This window comes from Chiloscyllium plagiosum, unplaced genomic scaffold, assembly GCF_037043375.1.
Source record: "Chiloscyllium plagiosum isolate Xiang-an unplaced genomic scaffold, Cpla_swu_hap1 HiC_scaffold_38, whole genome shotgun sequence".
NCBI lineage: Eukaryota > Metazoa > Chordata > Chondrichthyes > Orectolobiformes > Hemiscylliidae > Chiloscyllium > Chiloscyllium plagiosum.
Window position 1 is genome coordinate 4,735,259 of NW_028270176.1, and position 23,322 is coordinate 4,758,580.

Consider the following 23,322-nt stretch of genomic DNA (forward strand, 5'->3'; position numbering starts at 1 on the left):
CGGTCTCTCTCACTCTGTCTTGGTCTTTTGCAATCTCTCTCTCTGTCTTTTTACATCTCTCCCTCTGTCTCTTTGTCTTACTGAATCTGTTGTTCTCTCTGTATCTCTCTCTTTCATTCTGTCTATCTCTCCCTCTCTCCATCTCCGTCTCTTTCTTTCTCTCTCACCATTTATGGGTGACACGGTGGTACAGTGGTTAACACTGCTGCCTCACAGCGCCAGAGACCTGGGTTCAATTCCTGTCTCAGGCTACTCTCTGTGTGGAGTTTGCACGTTCTCCCCGTGTCTGCGTGAGTTTCCTCCGGGTGCTCTGGTTTTCTCCCACAGTCCAAAAAATGTGCAGGTTAGGTGAATTGGCCATGCTAAATTGCCCGTAGTATTAGGTGAAGGGGTAAATGTAGGGGAATAGGTATGGGTGGGTTGCGCTTCGGAGGGTCGGTGTGGACTTGTTGGGCCGAAGGGCCTGTTTCCACACTGTAGGGGAATCTAATCATGTGTCACTTTTCTTTCTCACTGACTCCATCCCTCTCATTGTTTCTCTATTTCATTCACTCACTCTCTGTCTCTTTTTCACTCTTACCCCCCATCTATCTCTCTGTCTTTATCTCACTCCTTCTGTCTCTGTCTGCCTCTCTCATTTTCTTTCTTTATCTCTATCTTTGTCCCCCTCTCTGCCTCTCCATCCCTCCCTCTCTCTTTCTTTCTCTGCCTGTCTGTCTCTCTCTGTTAGTCAGTAACTGTTCTGGTCTATCTCACTCCTGACTCTCTGTCTCTCTTGCACTCTCTGACTCTTTCGTTATCTCTGTTTCTTTATCTCCCTCTATCTCTACCTCTGTTTGTCTGTCTCTCTCCACCACACTCTATTTGTCCATCAGTCTCTCTTTCTCTGCCTGTCTCTCTGTCTGTCTGCTTCTGGCTCAGTCTGTCTCTCTCAGCTCCCCCTCCCAGTCTCTCTCTGTCTCTCTCAGTCTGTCTCCCTCTCTCCTTCTCTCTCTCTTTCCAGCTCACTGTTCCTCCTCTTCACTTTCCCTGCTGGCTTTAATTGTCTGGAACACATTCCTCTTCCTCTGTCCCTCTCTAATGTATCCTTCCCCACCTGCTCCCTTTCTCACCTCCCCAGCCAGTACCCCTCTGCTCAGTACCCTGTTCTCCTGTCCTCTGAATCAGGAGAAACAGGCCTTGATGTTTTTGTTATTTTCTCTGGAGGCCTCTTCCTCAGTCACTCAGTCTCTATTTTTCTGTCTTTTGCAGTATTCCCTGATAACCATCTGGGTGAGTACAGCCTACAGATTCCAACATTAATGCAAATGTTAAAGTCAGACCAAACACACAACAGCTCCCATTCCACCGGAATGAACTGCCTCCTTTTCAGACATAATGTAATATTGTGATTGTTCGTCACTACAAGTCCTTTTACACCAAGTTCATTAATTTATCCTTTCTCATTACAAAATACTAAATCTAAAATGAGCACAACTTTGAGTTGGCTCATCAACTCGCTGCTGGAGAGAAGCAGTTTTGGAACCCTTGTCCTCCATAGCTTCAGTACTGAGTTCAGTCACCCAGCAGAAGTATGGACAGGGCGATTCTGTATCCATGGAATCGTTTTCCGTGATTTTAGTTACCCATGTTTTACCGTGGCTGCAATAGGTAAAAGGGAACCTACTAGAACCAGGGGGCTGCCAGGCAGGGAAACTTCTCATCAAAATGATTGGGTTTGCTCCTATCCACAGTAGGTCTAGGAACGTATCCCCTGTAGATACGGAGGGGGCGAACCACTGTACTATTGTCACACATTGTAAATGCTCAAGCTATGTACTTCTCATATCTCCTGATTAATGCCATGCCCTACACTGCCGTACTTAATTGGTGGCCTATAAATTGCTGCAATCAATGGCTGCTACTCCCTTCCTATTCCTTCGTCTAACCCACGCAGGTTTCACACAATCTTCCTCCAATCCACAATCTTCCTTTAATAATGTACTGATGCCAAAACTAATTATCAGCACAACTTTTCCTTCTTGTTTAGTCATCCTAAATGTTGAATATTCAATTCCTAATTCCAGTTACTTTGCAACCAAGTTTCTATAATGGCAATTTGATCAGACCCACTTATTTTTGTTTATGTCTTCAGATTATCAGCTTTGATGTGAATGCAGGTAGAGTGCCCGAAACTTTGTCCTTCCAATATCATTCCACTTTTGAAATACACTTCATGCCAGGCCGTGGTTCTCCTCGTTTCTAGTCTTCCAGGATCTTTTCAACTTCCCTTTACTAACATTATATCCTTTCAGATTGGATTCCCCTACATTGTCCAAAACCTTCTCTTGAGCTAGTTTAAACCTCAGCCCAACAGCACGAGTAAAGCTCCCTGTGAGCATATCAGTGCTAGTGTGTTAAGGTGTAACCCACTCAGTTGTACAGGTCTGACCTGCCCCAGAACTGCTCCCAATGTCTCAGGAATCGGATTCCCTCCCTCCGGCAATGTGTCCAATTAGTCTGTCCTCCTGTTCTGATGTTCAGTTCGCACGTGGCATTGGGAGTAATCCTGAGATTACGGCTGTTGAGGTCCTGCATTGCAAATTTCTGCTGAACTCCCTGTAATCTGCTTCAGGACCTTGTCCCTCTTCCTACCTTTGTCCTTAGTATCATTGTGGACCATGACTGACCTCCCTGTCACTGAGGATGGCCTACAGCTGCTGCCTGCTGTCATTGAGTTTGGCAACAGGGAGGCAACACACCATCCTGGAATCACCTTTATTGTCCCTGTAAATCCTGATGATCCTCTGACTGTGGAATCCCCTGTAACTATTGCTCTTCCATTCTTTATCCCTGTCTCCTGAGTTGAGTTGCCGAGTGGCTTGGTTCTGGCTGGCCTCCCATAAAGACCTGTATCTGAAGCAGATTACCAATTGGCAAGCACAATGGACTCAGGAGACCCCTGCACTACCCACCTGGTTTTCTTAGACTGCCATGACTTAGGTATGTCTGTGGCTTCATGCATACTGCAGGATGTCCACTAACTGTCAACACTATTAATTCAAAATAAAGTTACTGTGAAAATGTTAGAAGCTATTTCTCAGAAAAGAGAGAGCAGAAAAATGCCCAAAGGCTTAAATACAAATTGAATACCAAATCTGTCCTTTAAAGATTAGAAGTATTGACCAAATCGACTCACTAATCAGCAGGTTTCCATACACGCCTGATGTGATAGCAAGTGCAGGTAGCCTCTCAAGCTATGTCTCAGTTCCTGTCCCTGTCATTTCCTGCTGTTTTACTTCTCATAGTACACCTGAATTAAAATATCTCCTAAACCCCCTACCTCAAATTTGCACTTTGTACTATAAAATTCTATGCTTCAGAGGGAGGCCATTTGACCTACTATGTCGATACTAGCTTCTAAAAGAGCTATAAAGCTAGTCTCATTTTCCACAGTCCTCTAAATTCATCACCTTCAAATACATTTTCAGCTTTCTTTTGAAACCCAGTATGGAATCCACCTGCACCACTCTCCCAGGCCCCACATTTCAAATCCCAACATCACTCTGAGTGCAGACAAAGAACAAATAATAAAGAAAATTTACAGCCCAGAAACAGGCCCTTCAGCCCTCCAAGCCTGAGCCGATCCAAATGTACTGTCTAAGCCTGTTGGTCAATTCCTAAGCATCTGTATCCCTCTGCTCCCCACCTACTCATGCATCTGTCCAGACACATCTTAAATGAATCTACCGTGCCTGCCTCTACCACCTCTGCTGGCTACGCGTTTCAAACGCCCGCCACCTTCTGTGTGAAGTACTTGCCACATGTAACCCCCTTAAACTTTCCACCTCTCACCTTGAAAGCATGACCTCTCGTTATTGAATCCTTCACCCTGGGAAAAAGCTTGTCTCTATCCACCCTGTCTATACCCTTTATGATTTTGTAAACCTCAATCAGATCCCCCCTCAATATCCTTTTTTTTAAGAAAATAAACCCAACCTATTCATCCTTTCTTCATAGCTAGCACCTTCCATACTAGGCAACATCTTTGTAAACCTTCTCTGCACCCTCTCCAAAGCGTCCACATCCTTTTAGTAATGTGGCAACCAGAAACGTACACAGTATTCTAAATGCGGCCGAACCAATGTCTTGTACAATGTTAACATGACTTGCCAGCTCTTATACTCAATACCCCGTCCAATGAAGGCAAGCATACTATATGCCTTCTTGACCACTCTATCCACCTGTGCAGTAACTTTCAGGTACAATGGACCTGCACTCCCAGATCTCTCTGCCCATCAACTTTTCCCAAGGCTCTTCCATTCATTGTATAATGCACTCTAGAATTAGTCTTGCCTAAATGCACCACCCCACATTTGTCTGGATTGAAATCCATCTGCCACTTTTCTGCCCAACTCTCCAGTCTATCTATATCCTCCTGTATTCTCGTGTCATCTGCAAACTTGCTGATCAGACCAACAGTGCCCTCTTCCAGACCATTTATATATATTAAGACATTTCTCCTAATCTCACTCCCCCCTCCGTCACTGACAATCCTGAATTTGTGATCCCTGGTTACTGACATACTAACTAATGGAAACAGAATATCCTTCTTTTTCTTGCCAAAATTGTTGACCATTTTGAACACCTTAGTAAGGTCGCCTCCTAATCCTCTCTTCCCCCAGGAGAATCAGGCCAGTTTCTCTACTCTTTCCTGCTATCCAAAATCCCTCAGTTCTGCTATCATTCTAGTAATTCACTCTCTCCTAGGTTTTAGTATCCCTTCATAAGGCACTCAGAACTGAACACATTACTCCAAGTGTGATTTGTCGAGATGGAGAATTGCTTCCTTGGTTTTATACTCTGTTTATGATGCTCAGGAATCGTAGGCCTTCTTACCATCAGCTCTAACTTGCCCAGCCTCGTTCAGAGAACTATGCACATGAATCCTGAGGTCCACCTTCTCCGATAATCCCTTTAAATTTGTACCATTAAGCCTGTACTGTTTCTCGATGTTTCTTCAACCAAAATGCATTATCTCACATTTCTCTGCGTTGAAATTCATCTGCCAGGTGTCTTTCCAATTGGCCAATTTGTCAATGTTGCTCTGAAGTCGCTCAGTATCATTCTCACACTTCACTGTTCTCCCTAGCTTAGTATCGTCTGCAAATTCAGAGATTTTTGTCCTCAATACCCATCTCCAAATCGAAGAACAAAGAACAAAGACAAAGAATATTCCAGCACATCTAGATCCTCTATCTAAATCAGGCCTACCAAGATGTACAGAGCTGACATTGGTTACAATCTATGAGATTTATATAAATCTGAAAAAAAAACAAGGGTCTCTACACGGTTCCCACTGAAGGCTATTGCACAAAATATGGAAGCATGGGATTGAGGGTGATTTAGCGGTTTCGATTAGAAATTGGCCAGCTGAAAAAAGAAAGAGGGTGCTGGTTGATGGGAAATGTTTAACCTGGAGTTCACTTGCTAGTGGTGTGCCATCTGCAGATGACACTAAGGTCGGTGGAGTTGTGGATAGTGCTGAAGGACATTGCAGGTTACAAAGGGACTAGATAAGCTGCAGAGCTGGGCTGAGAGGTGACAAGTGGAATTTAATGTGGAAAGTATGAGGTGATTCACTTTGGAAGGGGTAACAGGAATGCAGAGTATTGGGCTAATGGTAAGATTCTTGGTAGTGTAAATGAACAGAGAGATCTCAGTGTCCATGTACATAGATCCCTGAAAATTGCCAATCAGTTTGATAGGGTTGTTAAGAAGGCATACAGTATGTTAGCTTTTATTGGTAGAGGTATTGAGTTTAGGAGCCATGAGGTCATGCTACAGCTGCACAAAACTCTGGTGCGGCCACATTTGGAGTGTTGAGTACAGTTCTGGTCACCGCCTTATAGAAAGGATGTGGAACTTTGGAGAGGGTTCAGAAGAGATTTACTAGGATGTTGCCTGGTATGGAGGGAAGGTCTTACAAGGAAAGGCTGAGGTACTTGAGGCTGTTTTTGTTAGAGAGAAGAAGGTTGAGAGGTGACTTAACTGAAACATATAAGATAATTTGAGGGTTAGATAGGGTGGACAGTGAGAGCCTTTTTCCTTGGATGGTGATGGCTAGTCTCAGGGGGCATAGCTTTAAATTGAGGGGTGATAGATATAGGACAGCTGTCAGAGGTAGTTTCCTTACTCAGAGAGTAGCAGGGGCATGGAACGGTCTGCCTGCAACAGAAGTAGACTTGCCAACTTTAAGGAGAAAGTGAGGACTGCAGATGCTGGAGATCAGAGCTGAAAAAGTGTTGCTGGAAATGCGCAGCAGGTCAGGCAGCATCCAAGGAACAGGAGAATAGACGTTTCAGGCATAAGCCCTTCTTCAGGAATGAGGAAAGTTTGTCCAGCAGGCTAAGATAAAAGGTAGGGAGGAGGGACTTGGGGGAGGGGCGTCGGAAATGTGATAGGTGGAAAGAGGTCAAGGTGAGGGTGATAGGTCAGACTGGGGTGGGGGCAGAGAGGTCAGGAAGAAGATTGCAGGTTAGGAAGGCGGTGCTGAATTCGATGGATTTGACTGAGACAAGGTGGGGGGAGGGGAAATGAGGAAACTGGTGAACTCCGAGTTCATCCCTTGTGGTTGGAGGGTTCCTAGGCGGAAGATGAGGCGCTCTTCCTCCAACCGTCGTGTTGTTGTGGTCTGGCGATGGAGGAGTCCAAAGACCTGCATATCCTTGGTGGAGTGGGAGGGGGACTTAAAGTGTTGAGCCACAGGGTGGTTGGGTTGGTTGGTCCGGGTGTCCCAGAGGTGTTCTCTGAAACGCTCCGCAAGTAGACGGCCTGTCTCCCCAATATAGAGGAGGCCACATCGGGTGCAGAGGATGCAATAGATGATGTGTGTGGAGGTGCAGTTGAATCTGTGGCGGATATGGAAGTTTCCTTTGGGGCCTTGGAGAGAGGTGAGGGGGAAGGTGTAGGCGCAAGTCTTGCACCTCCTGCGGTTGCAGGGGAAGGTGCCAGGAGTGGAGGTTGGGTTGGTGGGGGGTGTGGATCTGACGAGGGAGTCACGGAGGGAGTGGTCTTTACGGAATGCTGATAAGGGAGGGGAGGGAAATATATCCTTGGTGGTGGGGTCCGTTTGGAGGTGGCGGAAATGACGGCGGATGATGCGCTGTACATAGAGGTTGGTGGGGTGGTAGGTGAGGACCAGTGGGGTTCTGTCCTGGTGGCGGTTGGAGGGGCGGGGTTCAAGGGCGGAGGAGCGGGAAGTGGAAGCGATGCGGTGGAGATGCCAACTTTAAGGACATTTAAATAGCCATTGGAGAGGCATATGGACAAAAATGGAATTGTGGAAGTCAGGTATGCTTCAAATTGATTTCACAGGTCGGCGCAACATCTAGGGCCGAAGGGTCTGTACTGTGCTGTAATGTTTATGTTCTATGTTCGAACATCAATCCCTGGAGAACATCACTTTTAACTTGTCCCCCGACTGAGAAATGCTAATCTATACCTATACTCTGTTTCCTATCTTTAAGTCAACTTTTAATCTGTGCTGCAAAGTCACAATTAATCCATTTACACAAATTCCCAATGACTCATCTTGTCTCTGCCTCACTCCCACCATATGTCTAGACGAAGCTCTTATGTCAAGAGAACTGATAAGTCAAGAGTTTTGCTTAATTCAGACAAGGTATGTCACTGGGTATCTAATGGGAACTGTTGCTGTCAGGCATCTTGGCAATTTTAATGTATATTAATATATTGCCCACAACTCCATGAACCACCTGTTTTGCCCATTAACCTATTGTGTTGCTTATCAAGTGCCTTTGACCAATTCGGGTATAGTACATATTCTGGTTCCCCAATATCTAGAGAAAATTGAAAGACAGGGTATTGCTCAAACACTAAGAGATTGAGAAAAGGCAAGGACTGATTAGGGATAGTCAGCATGGCTTTGTACATAGGAAATAATACTCATGAACTTGACTGAGTCTTTTGAAGAAGTAACAAAAACAATTGATGAAGGCAGAGCGATGGATATGATCTATATGGACTTCAGTGAGGCATTCAATGAGGTTCCTCATGAGAGATTGGTTAGCAAGATTAGATCACATGGAATGCAGGGAAACTAGCTATTTGGATACAGAACTGGCTCGAAGGTAGAAGACAGAGGGTGGTAGTGGAGGGTTGCTATTCAGACTGAAGGCCTGTGACTAGTGCTGTGCCACAAGGATCGGTGCTGGGTCCACTACTTTTCATCATTGACATAAATGATTTGGATATGAACATAGGAAGTACAGTTAGTGAGTTTGCAGATGACACCAAAATTAGAGGTGTAGTGTACAGTGTTAGAAACAAAATCAATAAAATTTAGACGAGACCACCAACACTGGAAACAAGACAATTTATTCTACGATCTTATAAGAGAGGGCATCAATTACAGAAGCAAATGAGCAATGAGAATTCAAATTCTCACACAGTTATACCTTTGGGCTGCGAGAGGTCATCTATCCCGACTCCTACATTACCCAATCTTTCTGCCCAGCTGTGCTCCTTCTCTCCAAGTTGGAAACCTTTCCCTCTGTCCGTGCTGACATAAGGCTAAACTTGTTTCTTGATGTTCTTTTTTACTTTGCTTGTAACATCTTCCATTGTCCATAGGTACATTTCATTCCTGAACATGCGCTTTAACAATGTATCTTTATTGTGCCTAGTTTATGCGTTTCAGCTATCTCAGCTATTTTGCTGAGACTATTAGTTAAAACATTATGATGAAAGAAATGATTTGCTTTAATAGTTCTGCACTAAAGTTAGTACTCAATTATCCATAATTATACGTTAAAGATAAAGATACATTTCCCTAATGCTTGCTTAGCTGATATTTTTCTTGTACCCCTTTTCTGCACATACACACTCTTGCTTTTCTATTTCTGCAAAAACAACACACTTCCCTATTTCTTACAACAGCGAAGAAGATTACCTCTGAATACAACAGGATCTTGATCAGATGGGCCAATGAGCTGAGGAGTGACAGATGGAGTTTAATTTAGATAAACGTGAGGTGCTGCAAATTGGAAAAGCAAATCAGAGTAGGCCTTACAAACTTAATGCTATGGTCCTGGGCAATGTTGCTGAACAAAGAGACCTTGAAGTGAGGGTTCATTGTTCCTTGAAAGTGGAGTCACAGGTAGGTAGGATAGTGAAGAAGGCTTTTGGTATAGAACATAGAACAGTACAGCACAGAACAGGCCCTTGAGCCCACAGTGTTGTGCCGACCATTGATCCTCATGTCAGGTAAACCTAGTGTACGAACCCTCAAATTTCTGTGACCATATGCATGTCCAGCAGTCTGTTAAATATCCCCAATGACTTCGCTTTCACAACTGCTGCTGGCAACGCATTCCATGTTCTTACAACTCTCTGCGTAAATAACCTGCCTCTGATATCCCCTCTATACTTTCCGCCAAACAGCGACATCTATGACCCCTCATGTTAACAATTTCTGTCCTGTGAAAAAGTCTCTGGCTATCAACTCTATTTATGCCTCTCATTATCTTGTACACCTCAATTAGGTCCCCTCTCTTCCCTCTTTTTTCCAATGAAAAAAGTCCGAGCTCAGTCAACCTCTCTTCGTAAGATAAGGCCTCCATTCCAGGCAGCATCCTGGTAAACCTCCTCTGAACCCTCTCCAAAGCATCCACAGCTTTCCTATAATAGGGCGACCAGGATTGGACACAATACTCCAAGTGCGGTCTAACCACAGTTTTATAAAGCTGCAACAAGATTTCACGGCTCTTAAATTCAATCCCCCTGTTAATGAAAGCCAAAGCACCATATGCTTTCTGAACAACCCTGTCCACTTGGGTGGCAATTTTAAGGGATCTATATACCCGCACGCTGTTCCTCCACACTGCCAAGAATCCTATCCTTAATCCTGTACTCAACTTTCAAGTTCGACTTTCCAAAATGCATCACTTCGCATTTATCCATCTGCCACCTCTCAGCCCATCTCTGCATCCAGTCAATGTCACGGTGCAGCCTACAACAGCCCTCTATACTGTCAACGACACCTCCAACCTTTGTGTCATCTGCAAACTTGCTAACCCATCCTTCAATCCCCTCATCCAAGTCATTAATAAAAATTACAAACAGTAGAGGCCCAAGAACAGAGCACTGTGGAACACCACTCACCACAGACTTCCAGGCAGAATATTTTCCTTCTACTAACACTCGCTGTCTTCTGTTAACCAGCCAATTCTGTATCCAGACAGCTATGTTCCCCTATATCTCATTCCTCCTGACCTTCTGAATGAGCCTACCATGGGGAACCTTATCAAATGCCTTGCTGAAATCCAGATACACCACATCCACCACTCGGCCCTCATCAACTTGTCTAGTAACATCCTCAAAGACACAATGAGTTTTGTGAGGCATGATCTGCCCCTCACAAAGCCGTGCTGATTGCATTTAATCAAGCCATGCTCTTCCAAATGGTCATAAATCCTATCCTTTAGAATCCTGTCCAGCATCTTGCAGATGACAGACGTGGGACTGACTGGTCTGTAATTGCCAGGAAATTCCCTATTTATTTTCTTGAAGAGAGGAATTACATTTGCCTCCCTCCGGTCCTCAGGTACGATTCCAGTAGAGAGCAAGGATACAAAGATCTTCGCAAGCGGCAAAGCAATCACATTTCTCACTTCCCAAAGCAGCCGAGGACAAATCTGGTCTTGTCAGTCTTAATGTTTGTCAAAATTTTCAGCACATCAGCTTCCTCAATCTCTATACATTCCAGCATGCTTACCTGCTCCTCAATGGTTTCATTCACTACAAGGTCCTTTTCTTTAGTAAAGACAGAAGCAAAAAACTCATTTAGGGCTTCCCCTAGCTCCTCAGACTCTATACACAAGTTCCCTATGCTATCCCTGATCAGCCCTACTCTTTCTTTGACCATTCTCTTATTCCTCACATACATGTAAAATATCTTTGGATTCTCCCTAATCCTTCCTGCCAAGCCTTTCTCGTGCCCCCTCCTGGCTCTCCTCAGACCATTTTTGAGCTCCTTCCTCGCCTGCCTGTAATCCTCTAGAGCTGAGCAAGACCCTTGCTTCCTCCACCTGACGTAAGCTGCCTTCTTTCTTTTGACAAGAAGCTCCTCCACTCTCATCATCCAAGGTTCCTGTACCTTACCACATTTATACATCACTCGCAACAACTGTTCCTTCAACAGTCTCCACATGTCTATAGTGCCCTTTTCATGGAACAATTGCTCCCAATCCATGCTTCCCAACTCCCATCTGATAGCATCATAGTTTCCTTTTCCCCAATTAAATATCCTCCCGTTGTGCCTGCTTCTCTCCTTTATGCTTTCCATGACTGGTCAGAGTATTGAGTACAGGAGTTGGGAGGTCATGTTGCGGCTGTACAGGACGTTGGTTCGGCCACTGTTGGAATATTGCGTGCAATTCTGGTCTCCTTCCTATCGGAAAGACATTGTGAAACTTGAAAGGGTTCAGAAAAGATTTACAAGGATGTTGCCAGGGTTGGAGAGTTTGAACTACAGGGAGAGGCTGAACAGGCTGGGGCTGTTTTCCCTGGAGCGTCGGAGGCTGAGGGGTGACCTTATAGAGGTTTACAAAATCATGAGGGGCATGGATAGGATAAACAGAGAAGGTTTTTTACCCTGGGATGTGGGAGTCCAGAACGAAAGGGCAAAGGTGAGAGGGGAAAGATATAAAAGTACCTTAAGGGGCAACTTTTTCATCCAGAGGATGGTATGTGTATGGAATGTGCTGCCAGAAGAAGTGGTGGAGACTGATATAATAACAGCATGAAAATGCATCTGGATGGGTATATGATGGAGTTAGAGGGATTTTGGTCAAGTGTTGGCCAATGGGCTTAGATTATGTTCAGATATCTGGTCTGCATGGACGAAGGACTTGTTTCCCTGCTGTACATCGCTATGTCTCTATGACTGTAAGCGTGACTGGTGATCAGGGATTCAGTGGTTAGCACTCTAACCTTGCAGCGCCAAGGCGATTGTCTGTGTGGAATTTGCACATTCTTCCCGTGTCTGCGTGGGTTTCCTCCAGGTGCTCCAGTTTCCTCCCACAGTCCAAAGGTGTGCAGGTTCGATGGACTTGCCATGCTAAATAGCTTGTGTATCCAGGGAGGTGAAGGTTTGGTTGATTCGTCATGGGTAATGCAGGGATAGGATAGGGGGTTAAGTCTGTATCGGCAGGGTCGATGTGGACTAGACAGGCTGAATGGCCTGCTTCAACACTCTAGGGACTCTATGATTGTATGAGTTGGGTGTTTTTGCTCCTGAGTCACTGACAGCTGGTGTGAAGGTACAACAAGACACTGGTATATGTTGGCCTTCACTATAAAATGATATAAGGTTGAGTTGCACCAAGTGTTGAAAATGCTTCACTTGGAATATAGTGTACAGTTTTGGGCTGCTTATCTAAGAGAGGATGTACATTTCAAGAGAGGGATTACAGTGGAGTTTGATTCTCTGGGATGAGCAAATTGTTGAGAAGAAACATTGAGAAAAATCAGTTTTTGTCAAGATTGAGAGGTGTTTGTGTAACTATAAGAGCGAGGTGACATCATGCCATGTGAAATTCTTATGTAAAGGTATTAATTCCCTCTTCACTAACTATTGACAAACCAAGTTGAACTACTGATCTTCCTACATTAATCACTGACACTTGCTAAGCAGAAAAAAACTGCAGATGCTAAAAATCAGAAATAAAAATAAAAATTGCTGGAAAAACTCAGCAGGTCTGGCAACATCTGGGGAGAGAAAGCAAAATTAATATTTTGGGTTCAGTGACCCTTCTTCAGAATGATTGAAACTGCAACACCAGCTACTGATTCTCCTAGGAGGAGAAAGTGAGGACTGCAGATGCTGGAGATCAGAGCTGAAAATGTGTTGCTGGAACAGTGCAGCAGGTCAGGCATCATCCAAGGAGCAGGAGAATTGACACTAACTACTGATACTGCAACTTTGATCTAATTAGTACGTTTTCAGATGACATAAAAACAGATGGAGCTGTTCAGAGTGAGGAATGCTGCAGCAGGATCAGCTGGAAACTTGGGCAGAGAAATGGCTGATGGAGTTTAATCCAGATAAGTGAGAAATGACGCATTTTGGCATGTCAAATGCAAGAGGAAAATAAATGGCAGGACAATTAGAAGCATTGATGTGGAGAGGAATCTTGAGACGCCAATCCTAGCCCCCTGAAAGTGAATAAGGTTGTAAAGAAGGTGCATCAATCGGGCAGTGAGTATAAAAGATGGCAAGTCTTGTTGAAACTGCAGAAAACTTTTGACGGGCAACATTTGGAGTACTGAGCGCAGTTCTGGTCACCACACTACAGGAAGGATGTGGGGGCTTTGGAGAGGCTGCAGAAAAAGTTGACCAGGATGCTGCCTGGATTAGATTACTTACAGTGTGGAAACAGGCCCTTCGGCCCACACCGACCCGCCGAAGCACAACCCACCCAGACCCATTCCCCTACATTTACCCCATCACCTAACACTACGGGCAATTTAGCATGGCCAATTCACCTGACCTGCACATTTTTGGACTGGGGGGAGGAAACCAGATCAAACCCACACAGACACAGGGAGAATGTGCAAACTCCACACAGTCACCTAAGGCAGGAATTGAACCCAGGTCTCTGGTGCATGAGGCAGCAGTGCTAACCACTGTGCCAACATGCCACCTCAGCTATATGGAAAGGTCAAACAAACTGGGATTGTTTTTGCTGGAGTGCTGGAGGCTGAGGGATAACCTGATAGAACGACATAAACTTATGGAGAGGCATGGAGAAGGTGGAAAGGTCAAAGACTAGGGAGGCCTAGGTTTAAGGTGAGAGGCAGTAAGTTTAAATGATATGTGTGAGGAAAATGTTTTACATTGTGTAGATTCAAGAAATGTGTTGCCAATGGAGACAGTGGAAGCAGCTAGGATGACAGCGTTTACAACCGTTACAACATGCAGATGAAGTGACATGGAAGAGAGGGATTCGGATCTTGGACAGGCAGATGGGAAGAGTTTTGATGGTATCATTGTCATCACAGACATCATGGGCTGATGGGCGTGTGGCTGTGCTGTCGGTCATTGCATAATCTATCCACTGACACTCCCGCCATGACCACTGAAATTCCCGCACTGACCACTGAAATTTCAACACTGACCACTGAAATTCCCGCACTGACCACTGACATTTCAGCACTAACCACTGACACTCTGCACTGACCACTGACACTCCCACACTGACCACTGACACGCCTATACTGACCACTGACAAGCCCACACTAACCACTGACACTTCTGCACTGACCACTGACACTCCCACACTAACCACTGACACTCTGCACTGACCACTGACACTCCCACACTGACCACTGACACTCTTCCACTGACTACTGAAACTCCCGCACTGACCACTGAAACTCCGCACTGACAACTGACACGCCGACACTGACAACTGACACTCCCACACTGACCACTGAGACTCCTGCACTGACCACTTACACTCTCACACTGACCACTGACACTCTTCCACTGACTACTGAAACTCCCGCACTGACCACTGAAACTCCGCACTGACAACTGACACGCCGACACTGACAACTGACACTCCCACACTGACCACTGAGACTCCTGCACTGACCACTTACACTCTCACACTGACCACTGACACTCTTCCACTGACTACTGAAACTCCCGCACTGACCACTGACACTCCAGCACTGACCACTGAAATTCCAGCACTGACCACTGACATTCCCGCACCGACCACCGACACTGACCACTGACACTCCCGCACTGACCACTGAAACTCTCCTGCACTGTCCCCTGACACTCCCATGCTAACCACTGACACTCCTGTACTCACCACTGACACTCCTGTACTCACCACTGACACTCCCTCACTGACCACTGACAGTCCCACACTGACCATTGACACTCCCACACTGACCACTGACACTCCACACTGTCCCCTGACACTAACACACTGACAGCTGTCACTCCCGCACTGACCACTGAAACTCCTGCACTGACCACTGAAACTCCTGCACTGACCACTGAAACTCCTGCACTGACCAATGACACTCCCACAGTAACCACTGACACTCCGCACTGACCACTGATAATCCCACACTGACCACTGACAGTCCCGCACTGACCAATGACACTCCCACACTGACTACGGACTCTCCTGCACTGTCCCCTGACACTCCCACACTAACCACTGACACTCAACACGAACCACTGACACTCAGCACGAACCACTGACACTCCCACACTGACGACTGACACCCCCACACTGACCAATGACACACCCGCACTGACCACTGACACACACACACTAATCACTGACACTCCTGCAATAACCACTGACACTCCCACACTGACCACTGACACTCCTGCACTGTCCCCTGACACTACCACAGTAACCACTGACACTCCGCACTGACCACTGACAATCCCACACTAACCACGGACAGTCCCGCACTGACCACTGACACTCCCACACTGACCACTGACTCTCCTGCACTGTCCCCTGACACTCCCACGCTAACCACTGACACTCCTGCACTCACCACTGACACTCCCTCGCTGACCACTGACACTCCGCATTAACGACTGACACTCCTGCACTATCCCCTGACATGCCCACACTGACCAATGACACTCCCACACTGACCGCTGACTCTCCTGCACTGTCCCCAGACACTCCCACGCTAACCACTGACACTCCCACACTAACCACTGACACTCAGCACGAACCACTGACACTCCTGCACTGACCACAGACACTCCTGCACTGACCAATGACACTCCCACACTGACTACTGACTCTCCTGCACTCACCACTGACACTCCCTCGCTGACCACTGACACTCCACACTAACGACTGACACTCCTGCACTATCCCCTGACTTGACCACTGAAACTCCTGCACTGACCACCTACACTCATGCACTGGCCAATGACACTCCCACAGTAACCACTGACAGTCCGCACTGACCACTGACAATCCCACACTAACCACTGACAGTCCCGCACTGACCAATGACACTCCCACACTGACTACTGACTCTCCTGCACTGTCCCCTGACACTCCCACGCTAACCACTGACACTCCTGCACTAACCACTGACACTCTCTCGCTGACCACTGACACTCCGAACTAACGACTGACACTCCTGCACTATCCCCTGACATGCCCACACTGACCACTGACACTCCCACGCTGACCACTGACTCTCCTGCACTGTCCCCTGACACTCCCACGCTAACCACTGACACTCCCGCACTGACCACTGAGAGTCCCACACTAAGCACTGACACTCCCACACTGACACCTGACACTCCCACACTGACCACTGACACTCCAGCACTGACCACTGACAATCCCACACTGACCACTGACACTCCTGCACTGACCAATGACACTCCCGCACTGACCACTGACTCTCCTGCACTGTCCCCTGACACTCCCATGCTAACCACTGACACTCCTGCACTGACAACTGACACTCCCTCACTGACCACTGACAGTCCCACACTGACCATTGACACTCCCACACTGACCACTGACACTCCACATTGTCCCCTGACACTAACACACTGACCGCTGTCACTCCCGCACTGACCACTGAAACTCCTGCACTGACCACTGACACTACTGCACTGACCAATGACACTCCCACAGTATCCACTGACACTCCGTACTGACCACTGATAATCCCACACTAACCACTGATAGTCCCGCACTGACCAATGACACTCCCACACTGACTATTAACTCTCCAGCACTGTCCCCTGACACTCCCACGCTAACCACTGACACTCCTGCACTCACCACTGACACTCCCTCACTGACTACTGACAGTCCGCACTAACGACAGCGTTTACAACCGTTACAACATGCAGATGAAGTGACATGGAAGAGAGGGATTCAGATCTTGGACAGGCAGATGGGAAGAGATTTGATGGTATCATTGTCATCACAGACATCATGGGCTGATGGGCGTGTGGCTGTGCTGTTGGTCATTGCATAATCTATCCACTGACACTCCCGCCATGACCACTGAAATTCCCGCACTGACCACTGAAATTTCAGCACTGACCACTGAAATTCCCGCACTGACCACTGACATTTCAGCACTAACCACTGACACTCTGCACTGACCACTGACACTCCCACACTGACCACTGACACGCCTATACTGACCACTGACAAGCCCACACTAACCACTGACACTTCTGCACTGACCACTGACACTCCCACACTAACCACTGACACTCTGCACTGACCACTGACACTCCCGCACTGACCACTGACACTCTTCCACTGACTACTGAAACTCCCACACTGACCACTGAAACTCCGCACTGACAACTGACACGCCGACACTGACAACTGACACTCCCACACTGACCACTGAGACTCCTGCACTGACCACTGACACTCTCACACTGACCACTGACACTCTTCCACTGACTACTGAAACTCCCGCACTGACCACTGACACTCCAGCACTGACCACTGAAATTCCAGCACTGACCACTGACATTCCCGCACCGACCACCGACACTCCTGCACTGACCACTGACATTCCCACACTGACCACTGACACTCCGACACTGACCACTGACACTCCCGCACTGACCACTGAAACTCCTGCACTGACCACTGACACTCCTGCACTGTCTGCTGACACTCCGCAGAGACCACCGAGACTCCAGCACTGACCACTGACACTCCCGCACTAACCACTGACACTCCCGCACTGACCACTGACACTCTGCACTAACCAATGACATTCCCACACTGACCACTGACACTCCCGCACTGACCACCGACACTCCTGCACTGTCCCCTGACACTCCCACACTGACCACTGACACTCCAGCACTGACCACTGACAGTCCCACACTAACCACTGACACTCCAGCACTGACCACTGACAGTCCCACACTAACCACTGACACTCCAGCACTGACCACTGACAATCCCACACTGACCACTGACACTCCAGCACTGACCACTGACAGTCCCACACTAACCTCTGACACTCCCGCACTGACCACTGAAACCCCCGCACTGACCACTGACAGTCTCACGCTGACCACTGACACTCCGCACTGGCCACTGACACTCTGAGGTGACCAATAACACTCCTGCACTGACCCAGACACACCCACACTAACCACTGACACTCTCACACTGACTCCTGACACTCCCACACTGACCACTGACACTCCAGCACTGACCACTGACAATCCCACACTGACCTCTGACACTCCTGCACTGACCAATGACACTCCCACACTGACTCCTGACACTCCCACACTGACCACTGACACTCCTGCACTGACCACTGACACTCCTGCACTGACCACTGACACTCCCACACTAACTACTGACAATCCCACACTGACCACTGACTCTCCTGCACTGACCCCAGACACACCCACACTGACCACTGACACTCCCACACTGACCACTGACAGTCCCACACTAACCACTGACACTCCAGCACTGACCACTGACAGTCCCACACTAACCTCTGACACTCCCGCACTGACCACTGAAACCCCCGCACTGACCACTGAAACCCCCGCACTGACCACTGACACTCTTGCACTGACCACTGAAACTCCGCACTGGCCACTGACACTCTGAGGTGACCAATAACACTCCTGCACTGACCTCAGACACACCCACACTAACCACTGACACTCTCACACTGACTCCTGACACTCCCACACTGACCACTGACACTCCCACACTGACCACTGACACTCACACACTGCCCACTGACAGTCTCACGCTGACCACTGACACTCTTGCACTGACCACTGAAACTCCGCACTGGCCACTGACACTCTGAGGTGACCAATAACACTCCTGCACTGACCCCAGACACACCCACACTAACCACTGACACTCTCACACTGACTCCTGACACTCCCACACTGACCACTGACACTCCAACACTGACCACTGACAATCCCACACTGACTCCTGACACTCCCACACTGACCACTGACACTCCTGCACTGACCACTGACAATCCCACACTAACCACTGACACTCCTGCACTGACCAATGACACTCCCACACTGACCACTGACTCTCCTGCACTGTCCCCTGACACTCCCATGCTAACCACTGACACTCCTGCACTCACCACTGACAATCCCACACTAACCACTGACACTCCTGCACTGACCAATGACACTCCGCACTGACAACTGACTCTCCCTCACAGACCACTGACACTTCGCACTAACCACTGACACTCCTGCACCGTTTCCTGATATGCCCACACTAACCACTGACACTCCCACACTGACCACTGACACTCCTGCACTGAACACTGACACTCCTGCACTGTCCCCTGACAGGCCCACACTAACCACTGACAATCCCACACTGACCATTGACACTCCCACACTGACCACTGACACTTCCACATTGTCCCCTGACACTCTCGCACTGACCACTGAAACTCTACACTGAAAACTGACACTCCTGCACTGACCACTGAAATTCCAGCATTGACCACTGACACGCACACACTGAAAACTGACACTCCTGCACTGACCACTGAAATTCCAGCATTGACCACTGACACGCACACACTGAAAACTGACACGCCTGCACTGACCACTGTCACTCTGCACTGACCACTGACACTCCCGCACTGACCACTGAAACTCCTGCACTGACCACTGACACTCCTGCACTGTCCCCTGACACTCCGCACTGACCACTGACACTCCAGCACTGACCAGTGACAGTCCCACACTAACCACTGACACTCCTGCACTGACCAATGACATTCCCACAGTAACCACTGACACTCCTGCACTGACCACTGACAATCCCACACTGACCACTGACACTCCCACACTGACCACTGACAATCCCACACTAACCACTGACAGTCCCGCACTGACCAATGACACTCCCACACTGACTAATGACTCTCCTGCACTGTCCCCTGACACTCCCACACTGACCACTGACACTCACACACTGCCCACTGACAGTCTCACGCTGACCACTGACACTCTTGCACTGACCACTGAAACTCCGCACTGGCCACTGACACTCTGCAGTGACCAATAACATTCCTGCACTGTCCCCAGACACACCCACACTAACCACTGACACTCCCACACTGACTCCTGACACGCCCACACTGACCACTGACACTCCAGCACTGACCACTGACAATCCCACACTGACCACTGACACTCCCACACTGACCACTGACACTCTGCACTGACCAATGACATTCCCACAGTAACCACTGACACTCCTGCACTGACCACTGACAATCCCACACTGACCACTGACAATCCCACACTAACCACTGACAGTCCCGCACTGACCAATGATACTCCCACACTGACCACTGACAGTCTCACGCTGACCACTGACACTCTTGCACTGACCACTGAAACTCCGCACTGGCCACTGACACTCTGCAGTGACCAATAACATTCCTGCACTGTCCCCAGACACACCCACACTAACCACTGACACTCCCACACTGACTCCTGACACGCCCACACTGACCACTGACACTCCAGCACTGACCACTGACAATCCCACACTGACCACTGACACTCCCACACTGACCACTGACACTCTGCACTGACCAATGACATTCCCACAGTAACCACTGACACTCCTGCACTGACCACTGACAATCCCACACTGACCACTGACAATCCCACACTAACCACTGACAGTCCCGCACTGACCAATGACACTCCCACACTGACCACTGACATTCTCACGCTGACCACTGACACTCTTGCACTGACCACTGAAACTCCGCACTGGCCACTGACACTCTGCAGTGACCAATAACATTCCTGCACTGTCCCCAGACACACCCACACTAACCACTGACACTCCCACACTGACTCCTGACACGCCCACACTGACCACTGACACTCCAGCACTGACCACTGACAATCCCACACTGACCACTGACACTCCCACACTGACCACTGACACTCTGCACTAACCAATGACATTCCCACACTGACCACTGACACTCCCGCACTGACCACCGACACTCCTGCACTGACAACTGACACTCCCTCACTGACCACTGACAGTCCTGCACTGACCAATGACACTCCTGCACTGACCACTGACACTCCACACTAACGACTGACACTCCTGCACTATCCCCTGACTTGACCACTGACAGTCCTGCACTGACCACTGACACTCCTGCACTGACCACTGAAACTCCTGCACTGACCACTGACACTCCTGCACTGACCACTGAAACTCCCACACTAACCACTGAAACTCCTGCACTGACCACTGAAACTCCCAAACTAACCACTGACACTCCTGCACTGACCACTGAAACTCCCACACTAACCACTGACACTCCTGCACTGACCACTGAAACTCCCACACTGACCACTGAAACTCCTGCAATGACCACTGAAACTCCCACACTAACCACTGACACTCCTGCACTGACCACTGAAACTCCCACACTAACCACTGAAACTCCTGCACTGACCACTGAAACTCCTGCACTGACCACTGAAACTCCCACACTAACCACTGACACTCCTGCACTGACCACTGAAACCTCTGCACTGACCACTGAAACTCCCACACTAACCACTGAAACTCCTGCACTGACCACCTACACTCCTGCACTGGCCAATGACACTCCCACAGTAACCACTGACACTCCGCACTGACCACTGACAATCCCACACTAACCACTGACAGTCTCACACTGACACCTGACACTCCCACACTGACCACTGACACTCTCAGCGTGAGACTGTCAGTGGGCAGTGTGGGAGTGACACTCCTGCACTATCCCCTGACTTGCCCACACTGACCACTGACACTCCCACGCTGACCACTGACTCTCCTGCACTGTCCCCTGACACTCCCACGCTAACCACTGACACTCCCGCACTGACCAATGACACTCCCGCACTGACCACTGACACTCCCACACTGACACCTGACACTCCCACACTGACCACTGACACTCCAGCACTGACCACTGACAATCCCACACTGACCACTGACACACCTGCACTGACCAATGACACTCCCGCACTGACCACTGACTCTCCTGCACTGTCCCCGGACACTCCCACGCTAACCACTGACACTCCCTCACTGACCACTGACAGTCCCACACTGACCATTGACACTCCCACACTGACCACTGACACTCCACACTGTCCCCTGACACTAACACACTGACAGCTGTCACTCCCGCACTGACCACTGAAACTCCTGCACTGACCAATGACACTCCCACAGTAAAAACTGTCACTACGCACTGACCACTGATAATCCCACACTGGCCACTGACAGTCCCGCACTGACCAATGACACTCCCACACTGACTACGGACTCTCCTGCACTGTCCCCGACACTCCCACACTAACCACTGACACTCAACACGAACCACTGACACTCAGCACGAACCACTGACACTCCCACACTGACGACTGACACTCCCACACTGACCAATGACACACCCGCACTGACCACTGACACACACACTAATCACTGACACTCCTGCAATAACCACTGACACTCCCACACTGACCACTGACACTCCTGCACTGTCCCCTGACACTACCACAGTAACCACTGACACTCCGCACTGACCACTGACAATCCCACACTAACCACTGACAGTCCCGCACTGACCAATGACACTCCCACACTGACCACTGACTCTCCTGCACTGTCCCCTGACACTCCCACGCTAACCACTGACACTCCTGCACTCACCACTGACACTCCCTCGCTGACCACTGACACTCCGCATTAACGACTGACACTCCTGCACTCTCCCCTGACATGCCCACACTGACCAATGACACTCCCACGCTGACCGCTGACTCTCCTGCACTGTCCCCAGACACTCCCACGCTAACCACTGACACTCCCACACTAACCACTGACACTCAGCACGAACCACTGACACTCCCACACTGACCACAGACAGTCCAGCACTGACCATTGACACTCCCACACTGACTACTGACTCTCCTGCACTCACCACTGACACTCCCTCGCTGACCACTGACACTCCACACTAACGACTGACACTCCTGCACTATCCCCTGACTTGACCACTGAAACTCCTGCACTGACCACCTACACTCCTGCACAAGCCAATGACACTCCCACAGTAACCACTGACAGTCCGCACTGACCACTGACAATCCCACGCTGACCACTGACTCTCCTGCACTGACCCCTGACACTCCCACGCTAACCACTGACACTCCAGCAC

At 48.7% G+C, this 23,322-nt stretch overlaps 1 protein-coding gene across 2 annotated transcripts in view; it reads left to right on the forward strand.

Annotated features, from left to right (window-relative positions):
• Positions 1-23,322, forward strand: part of LOC122544240 (pregnancy zone protein-like) — a 321,085-nt gene that overhangs the window by 28,730 nt on the left and 269,033 nt on the right. For both annotated transcript variants that reach the window (XM_087980973.1, XM_087980974.1), the window contains exon 5: positions 1,252-1,272. In XM_087980973.1, coding sequence (XP_087837099.1) covers positions 1,252-1,272 — 21 coding nt within the window. The remainder of the gene's footprint in view (positions 1-1,251; positions 1,273-23,322) is intronic.